Raw genomic sequence first — 21,879 nt, forward strand, 5'->3', positions numbered from 1 at the left:
CACCTCTGCTTATACTAGTGATGTCACTGGCAAAATTCTGTTTCCTCTACGTCCACCTGCTGGTAGGAAAGGATAAGACCCACTAGTTCAGAAAAGTGGAGCCAACGCTAAGAAACAAACTTTCCAAGTCAAATATTTCAGATGACAGGACTCAAGTGGCTCAAAACGAGCTTTTATCAGCTGGGTGAGAATGATATTGACATCCCATGACACAGGAGGAGGTTTGACAGGGGCTTTGTCAACAGCAAACCTCTCATGAATCAAACTAGATGATATACAGATATGGGTTTTCCCCCTACACAGAGATGGTAAGCACTGATTGCACTAAGGTGTACCCTCACACAGTTGGTTTTCAAACCAGAGTCAGTGAGGTGTAGGAAGTATTCAAGCAGTTTTTGTGTAAGGCAAGTAGAATCTAAGGCCTTGCAAACTTCCTCCATTTAAAACATCATCTCTTAGTGGAATCTTTCCTAGAAGCGAGCAAGATGCTGGAGACACCCTCAGGCAGATTCAAAGACTGAAATTCTACGTTCTCAACATCCAGGCTGTGAAGACCAGGGACTGGAGGCTGGGGTGCAGAAGAGACCCATCATTCTACGAGAAAACTTTTCTAAATTCTACAGTTCTTCAGAAGACAACTCCAGTAGAAGTGGGAACTAGATCTGTCTCACCCAATACAGGGTGTAACCAGGTACCTCTAAGTGCAGCCAAGGATAAAACATCTCCTCCAGCCACAGGCTCCCAGTACAGTCAAGAAATAAATGTCCACCAGCAACTTCAATCTTAAGGACTTTATTCCATGCTCCAGCTTGTGTGTTGATTCCAACGGTCCCGTTTCTGTATTCTTCCTCAGGGAACCATACCGCAAGACATTTGATGATAACTAATACTTCATGCTGGAGATTTCATCAACTAACCCAAATCTCCAGCATGAAGTATTAGTTATCATCAAATGTCTTGCGGTATGGTTCCCTGAGGAAGAATACAGAAATGGGACCGTTGGAATCAACACACAAGCTGGAGCACATAATTTAAAGATAAGTGTATTCGTGCACTCTATGAAAGATTGTGATTTAAGAAGAAATGATGCATGAATAGTCTACAAGATTTAATAATAAAAAATTAAAGAATTAAAATATTAAATAGTCACAGGGGGGTTTTCAGTTGATGATGACTTTTTTGGCGTGCAACTAATTTTTTTGAGTCGTTGCCGCATTAGTTGAGACGTTCCCCCCTTTTCAATATAGACACTACAGAACTGCCAGTTTCGGTTATTAAAAAAATCTTGACATACCACCTGGACTGATGAGAAGGTCACAGCAGTGGACATGGTAAGAAGACAGCATAAAATATAGAAAGAACTCCTATAAAATTAAATATTCAAACACACCTTATAAAGAGACAAATGCTGCACATTGTCTATCCAGTACCAACTGAGTGACTAACATCTTGACTGATAACCATAAGTTTGAAAAAAAATTAATTTGTTTTCAACAGGAGTTTAATTTTTTTTTTTTTTTTTTGGTAGGATGATTCACTATGAATTGAGTGCAGCAGCTCAGTGCATACGCTTGGAGCTTAAAAAAAAAAAGTTGAATGTCAAGTAAATTCATAATGAGATAGCTTAGCATTAAAAACAAGACTGAAAATCCAAGGATCTCAGGCAACATGACGAAGTATAAGGTATAGTCAATGAAGACAAGTAGGATCGAAGATCTAAGTAATACACTTTATACACGAGAAAGAAATTTAAAGGAAATGCAAAATTATACAGGAAGTCAATGCAAATTGATTAGTAATGGTGTACCATGATCAAACATGCACACCTTAAAAAGTAATCTGGCTGAGGAGTTTTATAGTGTTTGAAGCCTTTCTAACTGGAAAGATGGTAGGCCTGCATAAATAGTATTGCAATAATCCAATCTAGAAAAAACAAGACCATGAATAAGGGTGTGTAGGGAAGGAAAAACCAAGAATACTATGGAGGTACCTCATTGACGTAAAGAGGTATAATCCTTTTTTTTAATACCTCTGAATATGTTCATGAAATGTAAATGAAGCGTTGATTGTGACAACTAGGTAACGAAATGATTGCGAAGGGGTAACGGAAAGATCAAATAGGTGAAGTGGAGATGTAGGTGGAGGTAGAGACCCAGTAATCCAACAAAAACAACTGTTTAGTGGGATTAAGAACTAGTTTAGTTTATTGTCAGACACCCAAGCAGCAAGAGACTTCAAGCAGGTTTGCAGCTGGAGAAGATCGATTTTGAGTGGGGAGAAATGAAAGAGTAGAAAATCATCATCTGCATAAAAATAGAATCTATTATAGGACTGAAAGAGTTGCTAAAAAGCAGAGGGAAATGTTGAAAAGAAAAAGGGAGAGAATAGAACCCTGCGGCACACCACAGGCGACAAAATATAAATCTGAATTACCAATAGAAAATTTGATAGCAAAAGAACAACCATGAAGAAAGGAGGAGAACCATGAAAGAACTGAGCCAGCCAGGCCAATGGAAGCCAATGGTGTGATAGAAGAAAATTATCTTCTAGATCTAAGGCTCAATTTCTTGCTGTACGATGAAGTAAAAGATAAAAACCTATTCTATACCAGCATTTGGGTGCCCATATTCCATTACAAAATGCTAGTGTAACCCAGTATCGGTGCACCTTACATTTACATGCCTGCCCACATATACACTAGCTTGGAGTAACTTTGGCTGCATAAATGATACTATTCTGTAAGTTACTGGAGTAAGGGGCAGCCCCACACATGCCACGTATACACGTTTATGTAGTAAGGGTGGGGGGGTTCTTTTACAATGGCGGTATGTGCACTAGGTGCACTAGGAATATATGGGCATCTCTAGCAATTATCACATGCTTATTTTTAGCGCGCGCTAAAAACGCTAGTGCGCCTTTGTAAAAGTGTCCCTATGCCACTTATACACATCGTTAGAAATTAGCACTTAGTTGTCCTGCTGTTACTTTCATGGGTAAGTCTACACTTGTGTGTGACAGTATTCTGTACATTTATACACAAGTGGCATGTAAATCTGGATGCTCTAAGAACAATTTTTGACTGAGACTACTAATTTTTTGACAAAAAAATTTTAATTAAATGGTTACTGGACTTTAAGACCATGTAATGTCTTATCCCAGCCTGAAGGTTTGTCATTGGTAGACTACCTTCCTCATTCTGACTGTTGGTCCCTTCCATACTTTTGAAGTTATGTAATACATATTTCATTATCAACACCCAACAACCATTGTATCTGTAATGTTTTTTTCTGTATTTTTTACAAAAGCGTTATTTCTTTCGCTTTGATTATGCTTTCTTGCTCAATTTTATTCCTCCGATTGTCTCTAATTAAAAATATAAGGGACAAAGTCTTAGATCTGGCCCTAATCTACTTTTACACAAAGCCTTCTTTTGGCCCACTAACTTATTACTGCATCCAGGAGCTCACAATGTTCATGGCTGCAGTGTCAATTTTATACATCAGAATGCTCTTTATTTCACCTTTTTGTTTTTTTTTTTTTTAAATCCTTGCTCTTGCTGAATGTGCCAACAAATACCCATGTATTTGCCAGCATCCTTCTAGTATTTTATAAAGATGCATGTTCCATGGAGTCTTTTGTGAAATACAGAGGGAACTGAACTAGACATCTCAAATCCTACCTTAACAGCCTATGTAAAATAGCTCTTTTAATGTCAAACACTGCACTGAAACGTTAAAGTGCCATGAATGAATGCAATGTGTAAGTATTTACAGATGTTTGATAAATACAGGTCAACACCATGGATAGCAAACCTCGAACAATCACAAGCAAAAAAAAAAAAATTCAATGTAAAAGTAAATATATCCAGTGAACAGATTTAGAGAAGAATATGAATAAGATTTTGTGATGAACAGCATGATTTTTATGGAAGAACAATGTTTCTATCCTGTTTAGGGCTATTTATTTAAACTTGTATACCACTTTTCTTACAGAGCTCAAAGCAATTTACAAATAAAACAAATACTAAAATCATAAAACACACCAAGGGGCTCATTTTCAAAACACTTAGACTTATAAAGTTCCATAGATTACTGTACAACTTTGTAAGTCTAAGTGCTTTGAACACACACCTCCAAGTAGCATACAAAAACATAAGTTAAATAGTATAAATAGAGGTATAAACATAAAAATGTCAGGATCTGTTCAGGCCTAGAACCAACAGAGCCAGGAGAGGAGTATCCGATTGGCAATATTCCTCCATACCTTAGAGTCTATGGTAAGCTCTTCAGTGGGGAAGTAAAATATAGCATCAGCTCCATCTATGAGAAGCTGGTAGGCAGTTTAAGGAACCAGTAAAAATAAAGTAAGAACCCTGGAAGCTCACAACAAACCAAGAACAGGCTGAAGCACAGAGATTTTGAAGGAAGAACTGCAGAAAGTTGCTGAACCAGTGAGGACTAGTTTACTGAGCTGTTCTTAAAACTCCAACTAGAGTGATTCTCCTGCTCCAAAAATCAGCAACTTATTGGATTTTAGCTTTCTTGGTTGTGCCAATTTTTACACCTCCAGTAGCTCATGAAACATCATTTCTTCCTGCCAGTTTCACTGGTTTGAGTTCTGTGAGTTCCTGACAATGCAACCTCCTGAGCCCATCAATTTGGTTTGGGGGGCATGTTCAATGGAAGTCTCTAAGATCATTCTGTGCCAGTTCCCACATGTAATCAATCCTCTGGGGTATACCCATTCAATTAGATATTACAGTTGACCTCACATTATTCTGGCGTCTAGGTTCTGTTTCACCACGAAATCTTGTTAGCTATCTACGATTACTGATGGAAGAAAGAAGAATCTTTCAGGACAGAAGTAGATTCTTATGAAGCAAAGGCAAATTATGGAGAGTACTGACTAGATAAAAACCTAGTTTACTGTAGGCAAGATCTCAAAGGAAACTACAGAGAGTCCAAATGTCCTGTTGGAATCTGTAAAAGCAATCATGTTTACAGGTGGCTAGCTGACAACAGACGAGACAATCTTTAATAGCCTCATTAATTTTTGCCATAACCAGGATATTAACTGGATTCTCCGATCAGAGACAATACGCAAGAGTAGGCCATGTAGTTTCATTGTTTCTCTGAGATACAGCAGGGCTTTGGACTTAAGTTATGGTTGAACTTTATTTGATATTCCACCATTCATAAAAAAACATAACATAGTGGTTTACAATAAAAAAAAATTACGTCTATAAAAGAGAAAAGAACTACAATTCAAATAGAACAGAGGAAAAAAACAGCCAACATCAATCATGCCACAGGAAATTTATTAAGAGCTAAACATCAACCATATACATATCCCAGAACAAAATACAGGTCGCAGTTGCCCAGTGCAAAAAACAGTGCTCAGCAAGTATCTCCAACAACAGTTTTAAATAAATAGGTTTTCAGGGTAGTCTTGAATTTAGGAAACAAAAGTTCAAGGCGAAGCAGCATGGGTAATGAATTCAAGGGTTGGTTCTATACAATAGAAAGCTGATCATCTTGTGGAGTCCAATCTAGCGGAAGACGGTAAAGGAATATGTCCAAAGGGTATGATATGCACCATTTTCAAAAAATTAAGTTGATGGAAACAAAGTCCACTTGTCCAGCTTGAAACTGCAGAAGCATCAAAAGGTATTGCTCAAAGATTTGATTTACTTGCTGTTTCACCATCTGTCTGCAGGTGGTAAGCTGATGACAGGTGAGACTGGATCCCTATCTGGTAAAGCTGAAAGAGATGAGGAAAGAAATCAGGATGGCAAGCGCGAGTAGAATAAAGGTAGCTAGAGGAAAAGCAAGGTCTTATTTTAGGCAAGTCAAAGGAAGAAGGCTAGAGGTTTAAATCTAAAAACTGAAAAGCAACATAAAGCAATATGTGGAAAGAGATGAAAAAGTTGAAATGCTAAATATTTCTGTTTTATATTCAACGAAGAAAATTTTGAGGAATGCTAATAGGCTGGCAAGCGTACAAACTGAAGTGGGATAGATACAATACTATTTGCAGATTAAAAAAAAAAAAAGAAAGGTATCTACTTTGTTGAACTAGCTTGACAAACATCATGAGGCAGGATAGGATGCATATTACAATAGTACGAGGGTCAGAGGTTCTTGCGAGGCCACTGAAGGACTTGTTCAATAGACTTTTGGCAATAGCAATGGCTCTGTGGAATTTGAGAAGGGCACATGTTGTCCCTTTACACAACAGAACAGGCTAGAAATTAAAAGCCAATTATATCTGACCTGGGGTGGCGGAAAAATAAATGAAGGACTCTACAGAAGGCTGGGATACAGTTCACTGGTTCACAGGACCAAGGCAGCATGGATGTGCCAGAAGTATACTGTGCCACCTAATCAAAAAAACTCAAATTTGTATAATTAAAGAATCAGACCGAGACATACACTGAAACTGAGCAATATCAGCAAGGCAAAACATTTGATACTATCTTGCATAAAATAAACTCAGAAATCTAAAGGTAAACTAGATTACAAACTAGATGAATGATGACAATTCACACTAAGAAATTTCCCCACTTACATTCTGTGAACTTCGGCAAGACCATCTCTAACTGACCACTTACGTTTTAAGCTTTTTTGGGAAGGAAAATATTGTACCTGAATTCTAAAAATATTTCAGCCACCTTGTGCATTATTTTAAAAAGCAGACTATAAATATTTAAAAGTTATCATTATTCTATTATAAGGAGGCTCATTTTATTACAGAGCAGAAATCAACACTTTGTTACCTAAAAAGATGAGGTATACAGTCAAAGGCTTATGGTACTATTAATGAAAATCTATGTTCCTTACCTGCAATGTGTGTGATCCACAGTCAGCAAGGTATCATGAACTGGGAATATCAATCTACACAATGCATTTCTCATAAGGCCTAGGAAAGCCTAGAATTTTTTTCTGGGCTTATGCAGGTCCTCACATGAAATCCTCAGTCCTCCCAAGGGTGCAAGCTTGTATACATAAGAACATGAGAACAGCCTTACTAGGTCAGACCAATAGTCCAATAGTCCATCTAGCCCAGTATCCTGCTACCAACAGTAGCTAATTCAGGTCACAAGTAGCTAACAGAATCCCAAATAGTTGCACGATTTGTGCTACTGATCCCAGGGACAAGCAGTGGCTTTCTCCATGTCTATCTCAACAGCAGACTATGGACTTTTCCTCCAGGAACTTGTCCAAAACTTTTTTTTTAAACCCAGAAACACTAACCACTGATACTACATCCTCTAGCAACAAGTTCCAGAGCTTAACTATTTATCGAGTGAAAAAAAAAAAAATCACAGGAGTCCCACAGTTCCTAGAAAACACCCACAGACCGAGAACACAAACCACCAGGATTCTTAGTCAGTCTAGAACACAGCTAATAAACTAATAGGTTTATTATAAGAAAAGTGGAATAGTGAATGGTGAAAAGAAGGTGTAAACAGCAAACAACAACAGGTAAATTAACAGGTATCAACGTTAAAACTTACTACCTGATTAGTACCTGGGGAGTTTAGGAAAATAACTGCTCACAGGTTTTGAACAGGGTCTCAGTACAGAGATCTTTACACTCCTCACTCCCTCTGAGACTGAGGGAATCCAGCACATTCTGGCTGGATTTTGCATTTCATGGCCAACCAGAGCCCAGAACATTAGTACTGAGGGGTATTTGGACAATAGCAATACAGGATACCTTCCCTCAGGGCTTAAGCTGAAAGGAAAACAGTCACTTCTGCAACAGCTTTAAAGCAGAGGACAAGCACCACCTGCTGGCCAAACAAGAGAAATACATGTCATAAGAATAATAATAAAAATCACAGGCATGAAAAACCCCGTTTCGCCACAACACCTGATGGTGTGGATAACATGAGGAAGGACTCAGCGTAGCTAGAGGAATGGCCTGGAATTTAGCAGCTTAAATTTAATGCTAAAAAAAGTCATGCATTTGGGCTGCAAAAGCAAAAGGGAACCGTACAGTTTAGGGGGGTGAAGAACTTTTGTGCATGAACGAGGAGCAGGACTAGGGTGTTATCATATGTGATTATCTTAAGTTAGTCAAACAGGTAGAAAAGGCAAAAGTAAAAGCTAGAAAGATGCTTGGGTGCATAGAGAGAGGAATGGCCAGTAGGAAAAAGGAGTTGATGAAGATGCCACTGTACAAGACTCTGGCGATACCTCATTTGGAATATTGTGTACAATTATGGAGACTGCACCTTCAAAAAGATATAAACAAGATGGAGTTGGTCCTGAGGGCAGCTATTAAAATGGTTAGTGGTCTTTGTCTTAAGTGTATGGGGACTTAAAGTCCTCAATAGGTATACTTTGGAAGAAAAATGGGAGAGGGGAGAGATGAGAGAGACATTTAAATACCTTAGGCAGCATAAATACACAGGAGGCGAGTTTCTAAATTGAAAGGAAGCTCTAGAACGAGGGGGCATAGGATGAAGGTGAAAGGGGATAGACTCAGAAGTAACATGAGGCAATACTTTACGGAAAGAGTGGTGACTTTGTGGAATGGCCTCCCAGTGGAAGTGGTGGAGACGAAAACAGTATTTGAATTCAAAAGAGCTTGGGACAAGTACATAGGATCTCTAAGGGAGTGATAGCGAGAGTAGAGGGAATGAATTGAATGGATAGGCATTATGGTCTTTATCGGCTTACATTTTTCTCTGTTTCTATTTTCCTCATTTTATCGTAGTTACCCTTGTGAAAATTAAAGGCTGCTACAATAGATTTTCTTAGTGACTGCACCCAAGTTGTGAAATTTGATCACGTTATGATCAGTGTTTCTCAAGTGTTACCCCTTGTACTTGTCAGGAGTGCTGGAAGTCAAAATTATTGCTGGACATACTTATATTAATATGAAACCAGCTTGACAATATTAAACCAGCTTCTGACCTCTGAGAACCACCCCTTCCCTCAGGAAGCACTGAGGATGGCACCAAATGGTGGTAAGAGGCCTGATAGCCCTTTGGTTTCTCAATTACTCTTGATTAACATACCTTTTGTTCCATCTGGGAGCAGGGCTTCAGAGCAACCAAAGCCAGACAGTGAGGCTCCATGACTAGTAACTTCAAACAGGACAACCTGTGAAAGTTGTCACCTTTCCTGACTTCAGAAAGTATCTGGAGTTCTGTAAAGGAAATAACTGGGAAGGAGAGAAGTTTTTGATCTCTCTCTGCTCCTGTTCGCGCGCTCTGTTCTTATTAGGTATAAAGCAGAGCGCAGGGCACTACTTGGGGGCTGTCTTTCTCTGTGCAGCAGTGCACAGAGCTCTGCTTGGGGTCTACTGCTTCTCTCTCTGTGCAGGGCACTTCTCTGTGTCCAGGGCACTTCTCTGTGTCCAGGGCACTACCTCTCTCTCTCTCTTGGTCTCTGAGCCCGCAGGGCACGGGACTCTGCTGGGCTGCCTTTGTTTCTTCTTTCTCTGCACACCTCCATCTTTAGCCAACAGAACACAGAGCTCTGGTGGATGGCAGCTTCTCTCTCTTCCTTTCCCTCTACACACATATATACCTCTTGCAGCACAACCCCAAGGCTTCTCCCTTCCTCTGAACAAACACCCTATCCTGTCTTTCTCTCCCTAAACACACACAGATACAGCCCTGTACCAGTTACCTGTACTAAGTGCTGTGAGCCAATACATATATGCAAATATAATATACTTTATATATCCAAATCCGCGTGGATTGCGTATTCTTTGGGAACCCACTGCCTCTGTGAACTGGACCCAGGGACCAACCCTAGACAATGATTGCTGACAGTACTAAGTCCTGCATCCCAATAAGAACTAGATCTAAAATAGCTCCCCCTCTTTTTGGTTCCTGAACCAGTTGCTCCAACAAGTAATCATTTATTACCTCTACAAATTTTACCCCCCTAGTACCCTTGCTGTGGCATTTAACCAGTCAATATCGGGGTTATTGAAAACACATCCAAAACAATCAATTCTACAGTAAATATTCTGTACCAGAAGGATTGCCTCAGAAATCTAAAGTGGAGAAAAAAAAGACCTCGGCAGAAAAGGAGACACCTAATTGTAAGGCAAGCCTACATTATATAGGTGGCTCACTATAATCATCAGTCATAAAAAAAAAACTCCACTTATATATGGACCACAAAATAGTCCTTCAAATAACCAAAAAAATAAAAAAGACAGAATGAGCTCAGGAAATATTGTAAAAAAAAAAATACTTGGTTGCCACATCAATATTTTACCATACTATTTATCTTGGAATAACAAAGTATCTCTACAATCCTGATGATAATCCAGTATAGTCACTCATATCCCAACAGGTTTTCCCAGTTTCGACACTCAAAGCTGCTTCAGGGTAAAAACATTTTATGTACAATCCAAGACAGCAAAAATAAAAAACGATTGCAACTTCCAAACGGCTTTCCAGCACAAGGCACTATCAATATCCCGTTAATCTTATTTTATAGATATCTAGCCTGTGTGTATGTGTAACCTGGAAGTGAGAGAGGAGGCGACATTTGAGTAGACCAATTCCCAAACATTCCATTAATTTAGAAAGAACAAAATGAAAATCATCTGTCAACAGACTGCAAGAAGGCATTTTACATTTAAACTACAGGGCTCCCTTGCTCCAGCACAAAGGTACTGACAAGCTTCTGCACCACTAAGAGACACTGAAGGTTTTACGGTGGATATTGCAAGTCAGTAGTATCTTAATTCTAGTTCTCTGTTTACCATTACAAAAGGGTTTTTATCTATCTGATTTCTGTATATTTCTGTATGAATATCTTCATTTCTCTTTCTGTACCATTCCTTTTTTTATTTTTTAAATAAAATTTTATAGAAATCCAAAAAATACAACCAAAGGAGAAGATAACACAATACAAAACAACTTGCCAGCATTTACAAACGTCATACCTACTACTACTTAACATTTCTAGAGCGCTACTAGGGTTACGCAGCGCTGTACAAATTAACAAGGAAGGGCAGTCCCTGCTCAAAGGAGCTTACAATCTAAAGGATGAAATGTCAAGTTGGGGCAGTCTAGATTTCCTGAGTAGAGGTGTAGTGGTTAGGTGCCGAAGGCGACATTGAAAAGGTGGGTTTTTGTGCAATGATTTGAAGATGGGCAGGGAGGGGCCTGGCGTATGGGCTCAGAGAGTTTGTTCCATGCATGGGGTGAGGCGAGGCAGAAAGGGCGGAGCCTGGAGTTGGCGGTGGTGGAGAAGGGTACTAAAAGGAGGGATTTGTCTTGAGAGCGGAGGTTACAGGTAGGAAAGTAAGGGGAGATGAGGGTTGAGAGGTAAGGAGGGGCTGCAGATCGAGTGCATTTGTAGGTTAGTAGCAGAAGCTTGAACTGTATGCGGTACCTGATTGGAAGCCAGTGAAGTGACTTGAGGAGAGGGGTGATATGAGTATATCGGTCCAGGCCGAAGATAAGACGTGCAGCAGAGTTCTGAACAGACTGAAGGGGGGATAGATGGCTAAGTGGGAGACCAGTGAGGAGTAGGTTGCAGTAGTCAAGGCGAGAGGTAATGAGAGAGTGGATGAGAGTTCAGGTGGTGTGCTCAGAGAGGAAAGGGCAAATTTTGCTAATGTTATAGAGGAAGAAGCGACAGGTCTTGGCTATCTGCTGGATATGCGCAGAGAAGGAGAGGGAGGAGTCGAAGATGACACCGAGGTTGCGGGCAGATGAGACGGGGACGATGAGGGTGTTATCAACTGAGATAGAGAGTGGAGGGAGAGGAGAAGTGGGTTTGGGTGGGAAGACAAGATGTTCGGTCTTGGCCATGTTCAGTTTCAGGTGGCAGTTGGACATCCAGGCAGCAATGTTGGATAAGCAGGCCGATACTTTGGCCTGTATTTCCGCAGTGATGTCTGGTGTGGAGAGATAAAGCTGGGTGTCGTCAGCATACAGATGATAGTGGAAGCCATGAGATGAGATCAGGGAGCCCAGGGAAGAGGTATAGATTGAAAAAAAGGGGTCCAAGGACAGATCCCTGAGGGACTCCAACAGAGATATAATGCCAACTCAAACCTTGAGGCAAGATCCAAATACTCCCCTAACAATCAACTCCCCCCCCCCCCAAAGGACAAGATGATCCAAGGGGAAATCCCAGGCGCCAGGCTACTATACTATCACCCCAGCTCTCCACTGTATAAATGGATCCCAAATCCAAACAAAGGAATTTAATCTGTTCCTTTGAAGCACTGTCAACTTTACAGCACACAAAGTCCACTTTAGCTACCAGGTATTGACGTATAGGGATCCGTGGTTATTGCCAAAGAGCTGCCAAAGCTAAACGTCCAGTCATCATATTAAAAGTCAGTTTGCAATACCTTCTTGGCAGCTCCGAAGATCTAGTGAGCAATAACTCATAACCCATATTTGCTGACAATGATATTCGCAAAATGTACTGAAGCAGTCCAAAAACCATTAACCAATATGTCTGAGCTTGGGGGCAGTCCCACCAAACGTGTATAAAGGTGCCCCGTAGTCCACAATTACGCCAACATTGAGCAGAAGATGGATAAATAGTATGCAAACATTCTGGAGATTCCCACATATACAACAATTTATATTCATTTTCTACCATATTACTCACTGTTAAGACTAAGTAACCCTTTACATATTTGCTCCCACTCTTGTTTAGAATAATCCTGCCCTAATAATCCCGCCCTAATACTCGCTCCCAACTCCAAATATATTTAATAGGGGGAGCATCTTGTTGTAGCAGGGCCCGGTAAAATCTAGAAATACAACCCCTACCACTCCTCCCTTGCATAGCCCCCTCAGAGAGTGGTGTCCTGACCGGGTGTCCTGAGCATTTGGCGATGTATAAAATCAGACCCTTGTCTGTAATGATAGAAGTCCTCCTTGGTCAAACCATATTCTTCTTCCAAGTCAAGAAAGGAGACCACAGTTCCCTCATCACCTAATTTACCCAACTGTGTCAGGCCTGAGACAGCCCATCGGGGATCAGACTGGCCTGCTGCAAATCCTTCTGCCACCCTAATGGTAGCTTGAAAATAAGACCTCCCATGAAAGAAGTGCTTTCTAGTGCATACCCAGACCTGTAGGGGTAGGGCCATAATGGGGCTAACCTGCTTATATAACGCCCGTATGTCACCCAAGGATAACCAAGTGACCCACACCAAATGTCTTGCCTCCATCATATGCTGTTCCATCTGAGTGTCTTTCTGACAAGCCACCAGATATTTCATTTGGGCCACCAAACAGTAACATTTAAAATTAGGAATTGCCATCCCTCTCCCTTAGGTTGAAACATCACTGATCTTGGGACCCTCTGTGGTTTATGCCTCCAGATATATTGAAAAATTCTACGGCGTACACTCCGAAAAAATGCATCTGGTAAAGCTATACGGAGTGTGACGAAAGATATAATAGCTTAGGTAGCACCATTTTGACCACCTGGACTCTGCCCAACCAAGAGACATGAAGGTGGACCTACTTATCAAGATCATTCCAAATCGCACGCAACAAGGATGGGTAATTAGCTCTGTAAAGATCTCCCCTCTTAGCTGTCTACGGCACCCCAAGATATTTCAAGGATTTATCCGCCCAATGGAAAGATTAGCGCGTTTGTCTCCAAGCAATATCTTCCCTCCTCAGAGAAATATTTAAGAGTTCTGACTTTGTCAAATTTATTTTAATCCTGAAACCCTCCCATAATCCTCAAGAACCCCTGGGAGTGATGTCCTGGGACTCCTCAAAAGTAAGAAGGACATCATCAGCAAATAATAACTTAGTTGTGAGCCCCCCCCCCCCCCCGAATACCCTTTATATCCACCCTAGTTTGAATCAATGTAGCAAAGGGTTCCATTGTTAAGGCAAACAACAAAGGTGACAGTGCATACCCCTGTCATGTGTCCATCGATAGTTCAAAGCTTTCACCATAGGCCCCATTGACTTGAACAGTAGACAAGGGTCTAGTATATAAAACATTTTACTCATGCTAGAAAGATAGAAACTTATTTATTTTATTTATTGTGAACACTTATATCCCACAAAATTCCCACTGAGGCAGGCTCCATGTGGCTTACAACATTCAAGTAAAATAGTAACATAGTAATTCTAGAGCAACAGAGAATAAGGCAGACGAGGGGAAGGAAGGGAAACAAAAGGATAAAGGAATGAGGAATTGCAGGAGGTCAAGCAGCAGCGGAGTATGATCGATCACATAGGTAGGTCCTGCCCTCCCTTCCCATGTCCAGCGATTCTCATCTATCCCCTGCCCTCCCCTCTCATCCATGCCCAGCATGTCTCCTCTCTCGCCTGCCCTCCCCCCATCCATGTCCAGTGATTCTCCTCTCTACCCTGCCCTCCCCTCCCTCCATGTCCAGCAATTCTCTCTTCCCTGCCCTCCCACCCATGTCCAGCATGTCTCCTCTCTCCCCTGCCCTCCCCTCCCATCCATGTCCAGCAATTCTCCTCTCTCCCCTGCCCTCCCCTCCCATGTCCAGCGATTCTCTTCTCTCCCCTGCCCTGCCCTCCCTCCATGTCCAGCAATTTTCTCTTCCCTGTCCTCCCCTTCCATCCATGTCCAGCATGTCTCCTCTCTCCCCTGCCCTCCCCTCCCCTCCCATCCATGTTCAGCAATTCTCCTCTCTCCCCTCCCATTCATGTCCAGCAATTCTCTCTTCCCTGCCTTCCCACTCCCCTATCCATGTCCTCCCCTTCCATCCATGTCCAGCATGTCTCCTCTCTCCCCTGCCCTCCCCTCCCCTCCCATCCATGTTCAGCAATTCTCCTCTCTCCCCTGCCCTCCCCTCCCATTCATGTCCAGCAATTCTCTCTTCCCTGCCTTCCCACTCCCCTCCTATCCATGTCCAGCAATTCTCTCTTCCCTGCCTTCCCACTCCCTTCCATTTGTGCACCTGTGCTCCCTGAGTTTAAATCTTTTGTTCACCCGAAGTCGCAGCGAACTGGCAGTGAAAGGAGCAGGCAGGCAGGCAGGCTCGCCTCCTCGTCGTTTCCCTTCCCTCTCAGCGCGCCGCACCCTCACGGTTTGAACTGACAGTTTGAACTTCGTGGGTGTGGCTTGGATCTCTTTCAGGGAGAGAAAACTAACAACTTATAGCTGCAGCAGCTTCAGAGAGCATTTTCCATCTCACAGATAGGCTGCAGAGAATACCTTCTCCTGCTTTAGACTTAGTCCCGCCCACCCTACCCCTCTACCCACCCACCCCTAGAGTGACATGTCTTATATAACCTCCCTATCAACCCACTCATTACTTTTACCTCACCCATTTCTATTCTTCTATTACCTTCTCCCACTACTCCAACCAGAGTTACACCTAATCACACTGACCACCCTTCAACATCTTCAGTCCTTCTGTGACTGTTCTCTTGTGCTTGACTGCTTAAATATTAAATGCTTTACTTTTTGTCTATTTAGATTGTAAGCTCTTTGAGCAGGGACTGTCTTTCTTCTGTGTTTGTACAGCGCTGCGTACACTTTGTAGCGCTCTAGAAATGTTAAATAGTATAGTAGTAGTAGTAGGTCTTTAGGGACTTCTTGAACAGGCTGTGATCGTATAGCTCTCTTAACGATAGTGGTAATGCGTTCCAAAAACGGGGACTCATAAAGCTAAAAGAGGAGGCAAAAAGTAGCTTGTATCTCAGGTTTCTGCAGTTAGGAAAGTGTAGATTATAGGTGCGGGACGACCTCACAGAATTTCATGGAGGAAGGTCAATCAGGCTATACATATAAGAAGGAGCGTCCCCGTAAACTATCTTGTGCATAAGAGCACAGAGTTTAAATTCAATACGTTCTTTAATCTGGAGCCAGTGGAGCTTTTCACGAAGGGGTTTTGCTGCTACAAACCGAGATTTGCCAAATAGAACTGCTCCGTAATCCCCATTTGGTTAAGAGTTTTAAAAAGAAAAATCCAGGAGACCGTATAAAAACGCTTTTGCAGCATTGATTTCCAGTATCAGCACGGAATCCACCCGTTCATGGGCCATAGTGATCACACGTAATACCCTTCTAATATTATCAAAGGCTTGGCGACCACTTATAAACCCTGTTTGATCATCCTAAATTAGTTTAGGCATATAGGTCTGGAGGTGCATGGCTAATATCTTTGTAAATATCTTGTAGTCTGTACCTAACAAAGCAGTGGAGCGATAGGACCCGCACTAGGAGGGATCCTTACCAGTCTTCAGGATCAATGTCACCCCTGCCAATCCCATGCTAACCGAATTTTTAGTCTGTAAATTGGTTTGTTATATTTTGCAGGAAAAGCAGTTTATCAACTGGAAATAAACTATAAGAGCTGTACATATGGCAACCAGTAGTAAAGTATATGGTTCAGAAACTAGATACATATCAACCATTAAGAAAGGCATAAATTTCCATCACAGTAAAGATTTCAGGCAGTTCCACAGTAGAATATATAACAAAGAAAATGGAATACACATCACTATTATCAAGAGCCACCCCAGGAGGGATAATAAGGTTGTGATAGCAGAGGGAAGGGATGAGGGTGCAGGTTAAGGAAACCATGCAGAGCGCCCCCTGTACCTGTATGTATGCATATGTCTGTATGCTTGTGTACGTGCATTTTTTCTTTTGTTACTTTGCTATATATGTACCACTTGAATATTTATTATTTTGTAAAACCTTTATGAGAAGTTTTTGTTGTGAAATGGTAGAGGTCCATTTCTAATGTTGCAGTTAAAGGTAACTGGTAAGGATGTGGTTAGAAGACTGAGCGGACATAGCTGCCACCATTTGTTTCTATGAAAGGAGTGAAATATGGAAAGGTATTAGACCCAAAAGCAAGCACTGATTAGCTGATGCTACTGATCAAAGAGAGCAGTTATCAGATTGTTGAGTAATATACTCATTATAGCACAATCACTTAAGAGTGACCAGCTAGACAATTCAAATACATGCTACTAAGTCACGCTTCACTTTTTTGCAATTAGGAAAAAGAAACAATACCCACTAAAAAAGTCTGTTACCATTTAAGCCTCTACTCCCTGCTCTGAAGACCACTTCATGTACTCACCAACTTTTCTATAAAAATATTTTCCGATATTGCTCCTCTATTTACCCCCTTTGAGTCTCATATCCTGAGGAAAAAATTATGACTTACCTGATAATTTCCTTTCCCTAGTCACAGCAGACGAATCCAGCGACTTGTGGGTTATGACCATCTACCAGCAAGTGGAGATAGAGAGTACCAAACTGAACTCTGCTGCATAGGACAGTTTGCTCCTTGGTCAGTCAGTATTTCTTATAAACAAAGCAGAAGGGACAATAAGGCAAACATTTTTTCCTCCTCACAGAAATGCAGCATAAACCTGTCAACTAGCAGAACTATGCACAGGCAACCACAAAAGAAACCCAAGCAGAGAAGCAGACTGAACTGATAGCGTCAACCTCCTGAAAAGGTGGGACTCTGGATTTGGCTGCTGTGACTAAAGGAAAGAAAATGCCCAGGTAAGACCATTTTTCCTTCCTTGTCATCGGCAGTAGATGAATCCAGAGACTTGTGGGATGTAGCAAAGCAGTGCTTAAAAAGGGTGGGAACCAGACACAGCCAGAGAAAGAACAGACGCCTTGAAGGATGCCTTAGACCTAGACAAAACCATCAACCGGACAAGGTCTGGAAAATGTGCGTCACAAGGACCACATAGGGGACCTACATAGAACAGAATAAAGAGGAGACATGCCCAGAGGACATATAGGAGACTCCAGCAAGCTATGGCTGCATATGAGACTATATTGCCCCAACTGGGGCCCACCACGAGCAGGAAGGAAGGGAGACCATTGGTGGCCTGAAGGTACCAGAAAGGCCCACAGTAGCCATGATATAAAGCAGCAGATGAAAACTCCCAGGATAACTTTCCTCCTGAAGAATGGAGGAAACAGCGGATTAATGGAAATAGAAATGTTGAAACCACCACAGGCAACAATGAAGGGATCATACTGAGAGTCACTTCAACTCGAATAAGGTTTCTGAACAGCACACTGTCATGATTTCAAATCAGTGATGGAACCAAGCAAAAAAAATCCAAGCTGAAGTCACGCTGACCATGCAGAGATGCAGTCAGTTTGAGCATGAAGGAGAACTCTGACATAAGACGGGGAGGATCCTGTTGCACAAGATAAGGTGACACTATGTCCCAGGCTCGAAGCCAAGCAAAACCCTACAGTCACAGGATGAGGTAAATACGCTGCCTGCTACCAAAATTCCGAACAGAAAGGTCCAAGCTGTACACTACAGAATATCAGAGGTGCACTCCCCGGCTAGAACAGATTTCCCAACAAAGTGGAAAAAGTTGCAGATGACAAGATTGATGCCAGTCCGACAATCAGATATGGAACAGCGTCAAAGCCGTCGCACACATTCAAAGGCAGGTGCACTTCCACTTCCATGAATAGCACAGTGCTCCTCATCCAGAGATACAGTTGTACCCAGAGACACAGAGCTGCATCCCCGAGCCAGACAAGGAGCAGTGCTCGGTAATCAGAAATGGAACTGAACTACACATCCAGAAACGGAGCTTTGGACAACTCCTAGAATGAAACTGAGGCATAAACAGAGAAAGGAGATAACGTCCTACAATGAAACCGTGCTCCCCACCCCAAGTCAATGACGTGCTCTACTTGTAGAGAGAGAAAGGGTTAGCAATGAAGCTGTGCTCAACAGGAAGACTGCACCCAGTCATCTGAAATGGAATTGTGCCCCATAAAGGAGCCACAGCTACCAGGCACAGATGGTTATGTTCAGAATCAAGACTAGAGGTCCACACACAAAAAAGAGGGGTTTGCTCCCCATTCAGACAGAGCCATTCCAACCAACAGAGAGGAAACTGAGAACATCTCCTCAAGATGAAACTGAACTGAGACTAGGACCAGCGAAGCACGAGTGGACCTCGCTAGATATGGGGATGCAGCCACTAGGTGTAGCCAGAACCACGCTCAACCAAGCAGAACAGCACGTGGAAAGGGGAAACTGTGCTGTATTATTATTATTATTTGTATCCCACATTTTCCCACCTATTTGCAGGCTCAATGTGGCTTACAACTTGTACCAACAGAAGCAGCTCAACAGACATGAGGAGTCAAATTCTGCTGATACCATAGAGCCACGAGCTACCCAAACAGCCATAGCCATGTGCTGAGCTGAAGCTGTCACTGTGAAGCAAAGGCCTATAACAGCCACAGGAACTGCTGGAGGCCAACACAGCTGGAGCTGCTAACAGCAGAGTGCCTGTAGAAGCAAAAAGACACAACCATACCACCTGCCCAGTGGAAAAAGGGCACTTGAGATAGCAAAAACCTGAAAGTATGCAGTGGGCAGCAAGGTCAGGCAACCTGCATAACCCCCAACAGGAGGGTCCCAGAACAGCAGCCAAGAAAAGGCCACTGAAGGTGCCACAAACTGTCTTGCAAAAATCAGAAGGCTTCTGACTGCCAGACACCCAAGGGGCATCCCACCCAGCAAGTACTCCAAGCCACAAGGTTACAGTGGCCCAAAGGCCAATAGTGTAAGCACTAAATCTGAAGGGCAATCGCCCATGCTGGAACGGATCCAAGGTGGCTAAAGGCATAGAGCGCTGCAAGGTGGAAATGCCGCCCATATGCTGAAGTCAAAGTCCACAAATGCAGCTGATAGCTGAAGGATGACAATGCCACATGGGACAAAAAACCAGGCCAGACGATCGAGAGTCTAAGGCTCCCAACGCCATATGGAATCGCCGCCTTAGGGAGGCCATGCCCTGACGTGCCCCAAAGACGGCCGTTGCGGCAGCGCACCACTAGATGCTCCTGCGGACACAGGCCACAAGCTGCCCCTGCATTAGAGATCGTTTATCGTTTATTTATTTACTAGACCGTTTCTTATTACAGAGTAAATCAGAACGGTTTACAATCAAATATAACATTAAAACAATTAAAATCACAAATCCATATGTGATAGAAAAGCACAGCAAACCATCCAAACTAAAAATATACAATTAATAAAAACATTCATATATATCAAAAACAGCAAGGGGCATTAATCCCCCCACCCCTTTTTTTTCTTCCAGTTTGATTCTAAGCAGTGTTTCCAAAAGATTCTTGAAACAAATGTGTTTTAAGAATTTTATGAAAATGAGTGTAAGAATCCTCAAGCCTATGTTCTTTAGGAAGGCTATTCCAAAGTGTTGGAGCCAGAAAAAAAAATGCAGATGTTCGAGTAGATTCCCATCTAGCTTTATATGGTGGCGGAATCACCAATCTATTATCTGTTAATGATCGAAGAATCCGAGTTGGCATATAGGGTATAATAAGATTAAACAGATATGAAGGGCTAGATACATAGAAAGCTTTATGTGTCAATGCTAATTTTATCCTAGATTCTACTGGAAGCCAGTGCAAATGATATAGCAAATGGGGTGATTTTCAGGAAGGAGGGGGAAAAAACCCCAGTCCAAGCAGCATAGAGTCACAGCTACCAAAACAGGGCACACCGTAATCCAATACCTGGGGTAAAAGCAGCAAAGGGCAGCAAATGCCTCTGCAAGTGTGGGCACAAGCTGAAGGCTGCCTATGCAGATGGGAAACAGCAGGCCAAGCAACCATGAGGAGATTTTGCCCTGTAGATCAAGGCAAGAAGGAAATGCACTCCCCCCAGGAAAAAAAAAAGAGGACAGACCACGTCAGCGCAGCCCAGGCCTCAGAAAGAGAAGTGAGCTGCAGACTGAAAATGCAGGTGGGAGAAGTAGCCTGGAGAAGGCTGAAAGGACAGCTGAGAAGCTGAGAGTGACCTGGGAGCAGCAAGGTCCAGGTTTCTTCTGTGTGGGAATTTGCCATGTGAGAAGGAGCCGAGACCCAAAATCACAAAGGGAGGCAAAAATCTTCCGCCAATCAAAGAAACTGGTGCCGTCCGTCTACAATGGTCCGAAAGCTGCAAAGAAAGAAAAGGAGAAAGAGCAAACCATTATTGCAGCCTGTGACCAAAATGGCTGCTGCCAAATGAAGAAAGGTACTGTTAAAAAAATTAAAAAATGCCAAAAATCGCTCCTGCACTGGCCCAACAGTACTATCCCTAATACACAAGCAAACCACCACACAGGCTGATCAAAAAGAAATAAGTGTACCACAGCAACTGCACAAACCTGACAGAGGGGAAGAATGAAAGCTCATACTCACAATTTTGATGGCCTTAATGGTACCCCAGGCCTTCCGACTCCAATCAAGTGGCTGAATACTGACAGCTGCAAGAACGCAAAGACAACCCTTCTCCTCCAGAATGCCACATAAGCAGAAACCTGCTCTCTTCCAGCATTATTTATTTCTTTTTTCAAATTTCTGTAAGGAGGAGGAGTAGGAAGAATTGGCAGGAGAGGGGTGGGAGAGAGGAAAAAGACCTCTACCGGCCTAGACACCCCCAAGCTCAACTGAACTGAATCTGGAACAGGAGTCACAGAACCAGGAGAAACCAGGAGCTTGAGGGACTGTCCACTGCCTGCTGGAGATAGAGAATATTGACTGACCAAGGAGCATACCGTCCTATGTGGCAGAGTTCAGTTTGGTACTCTATCTCCACTTGCTGGTAGAGGTCATAACCCACAAGTCTCTGGATTCACCTGCTGTTGATGACAAGGAACTATCTATACTGCAAAATTCATATTTCTTTCTTCTCCCATATTTTGTACAACATTGCTCATTTGCTTTCTGCTCTATGCATCATCATAAATAAGGAATATAAAAGATCTTGAAATTTCTCTCCATAGTAGACTGCCTGTATTCTTGTAAAATTCAGATAATCATATTGTTCTCTCCCAGAATCTATGAAATAGAGCACACAAGTAGCTAATAGTGGTATTTAGATGCGAAAAGTAAATCAGAAATTTTA

The 21,879-nt window shown here is 42.2% G+C and overlaps 2 protein-coding genes and 1 long non-coding RNA gene across 4 annotated transcripts in view; all 3 read right to left on the reverse strand.

Moving 5' to 3' along the window:
• Positions 1-4,995, reverse strand: part of LOC115468173 (protein Jade-3-like) — a 40,343-nt gene extending 35,348 nt beyond the window's left edge. Inside the window, 1 exon segment of the mRNA XM_030199713.1 lies at positions 4,927-4,995. Within this exon segment, the coding sequence (XP_030055573.1) occupies positions 4,927-4,995 (69 nt within the window).
• Positions 1-21,879, reverse strand: part of LOC115469451 (protein Jade-3-like) — a 166,056-nt gene that overhangs the window by 101,202 nt on the left and 42,975 nt on the right.
• Positions 5,299-20,920, reverse strand: LOC115469453. 2 transcript variants are annotated; one of them, XR_003942011.1, is made up of 2 exons: positions 20,789-20,920; positions 5,299-5,760 (listed from the first exon to the last, which is right to left on the reverse strand). It is a non-coding gene; the product is annotated as an uncharacterized LOC115469453 (long non-coding RNA). The 2 variants fall into 2 exon arrangements; XR_003942010.1 differs by lacking the exon at positions 20,789-20,920 and adding an exon at positions 6,273-6,366.

Source organism: Microcaecilia unicolor, chromosome 4 (assembly GCF_901765095.1).
Source record: "Microcaecilia unicolor chromosome 4, aMicUni1.1, whole genome shotgun sequence".
Classification (NCBI taxonomy): Eukaryota; Metazoa; Chordata; class Amphibia; order Gymnophiona; family Siphonopidae; genus Microcaecilia; species Microcaecilia unicolor.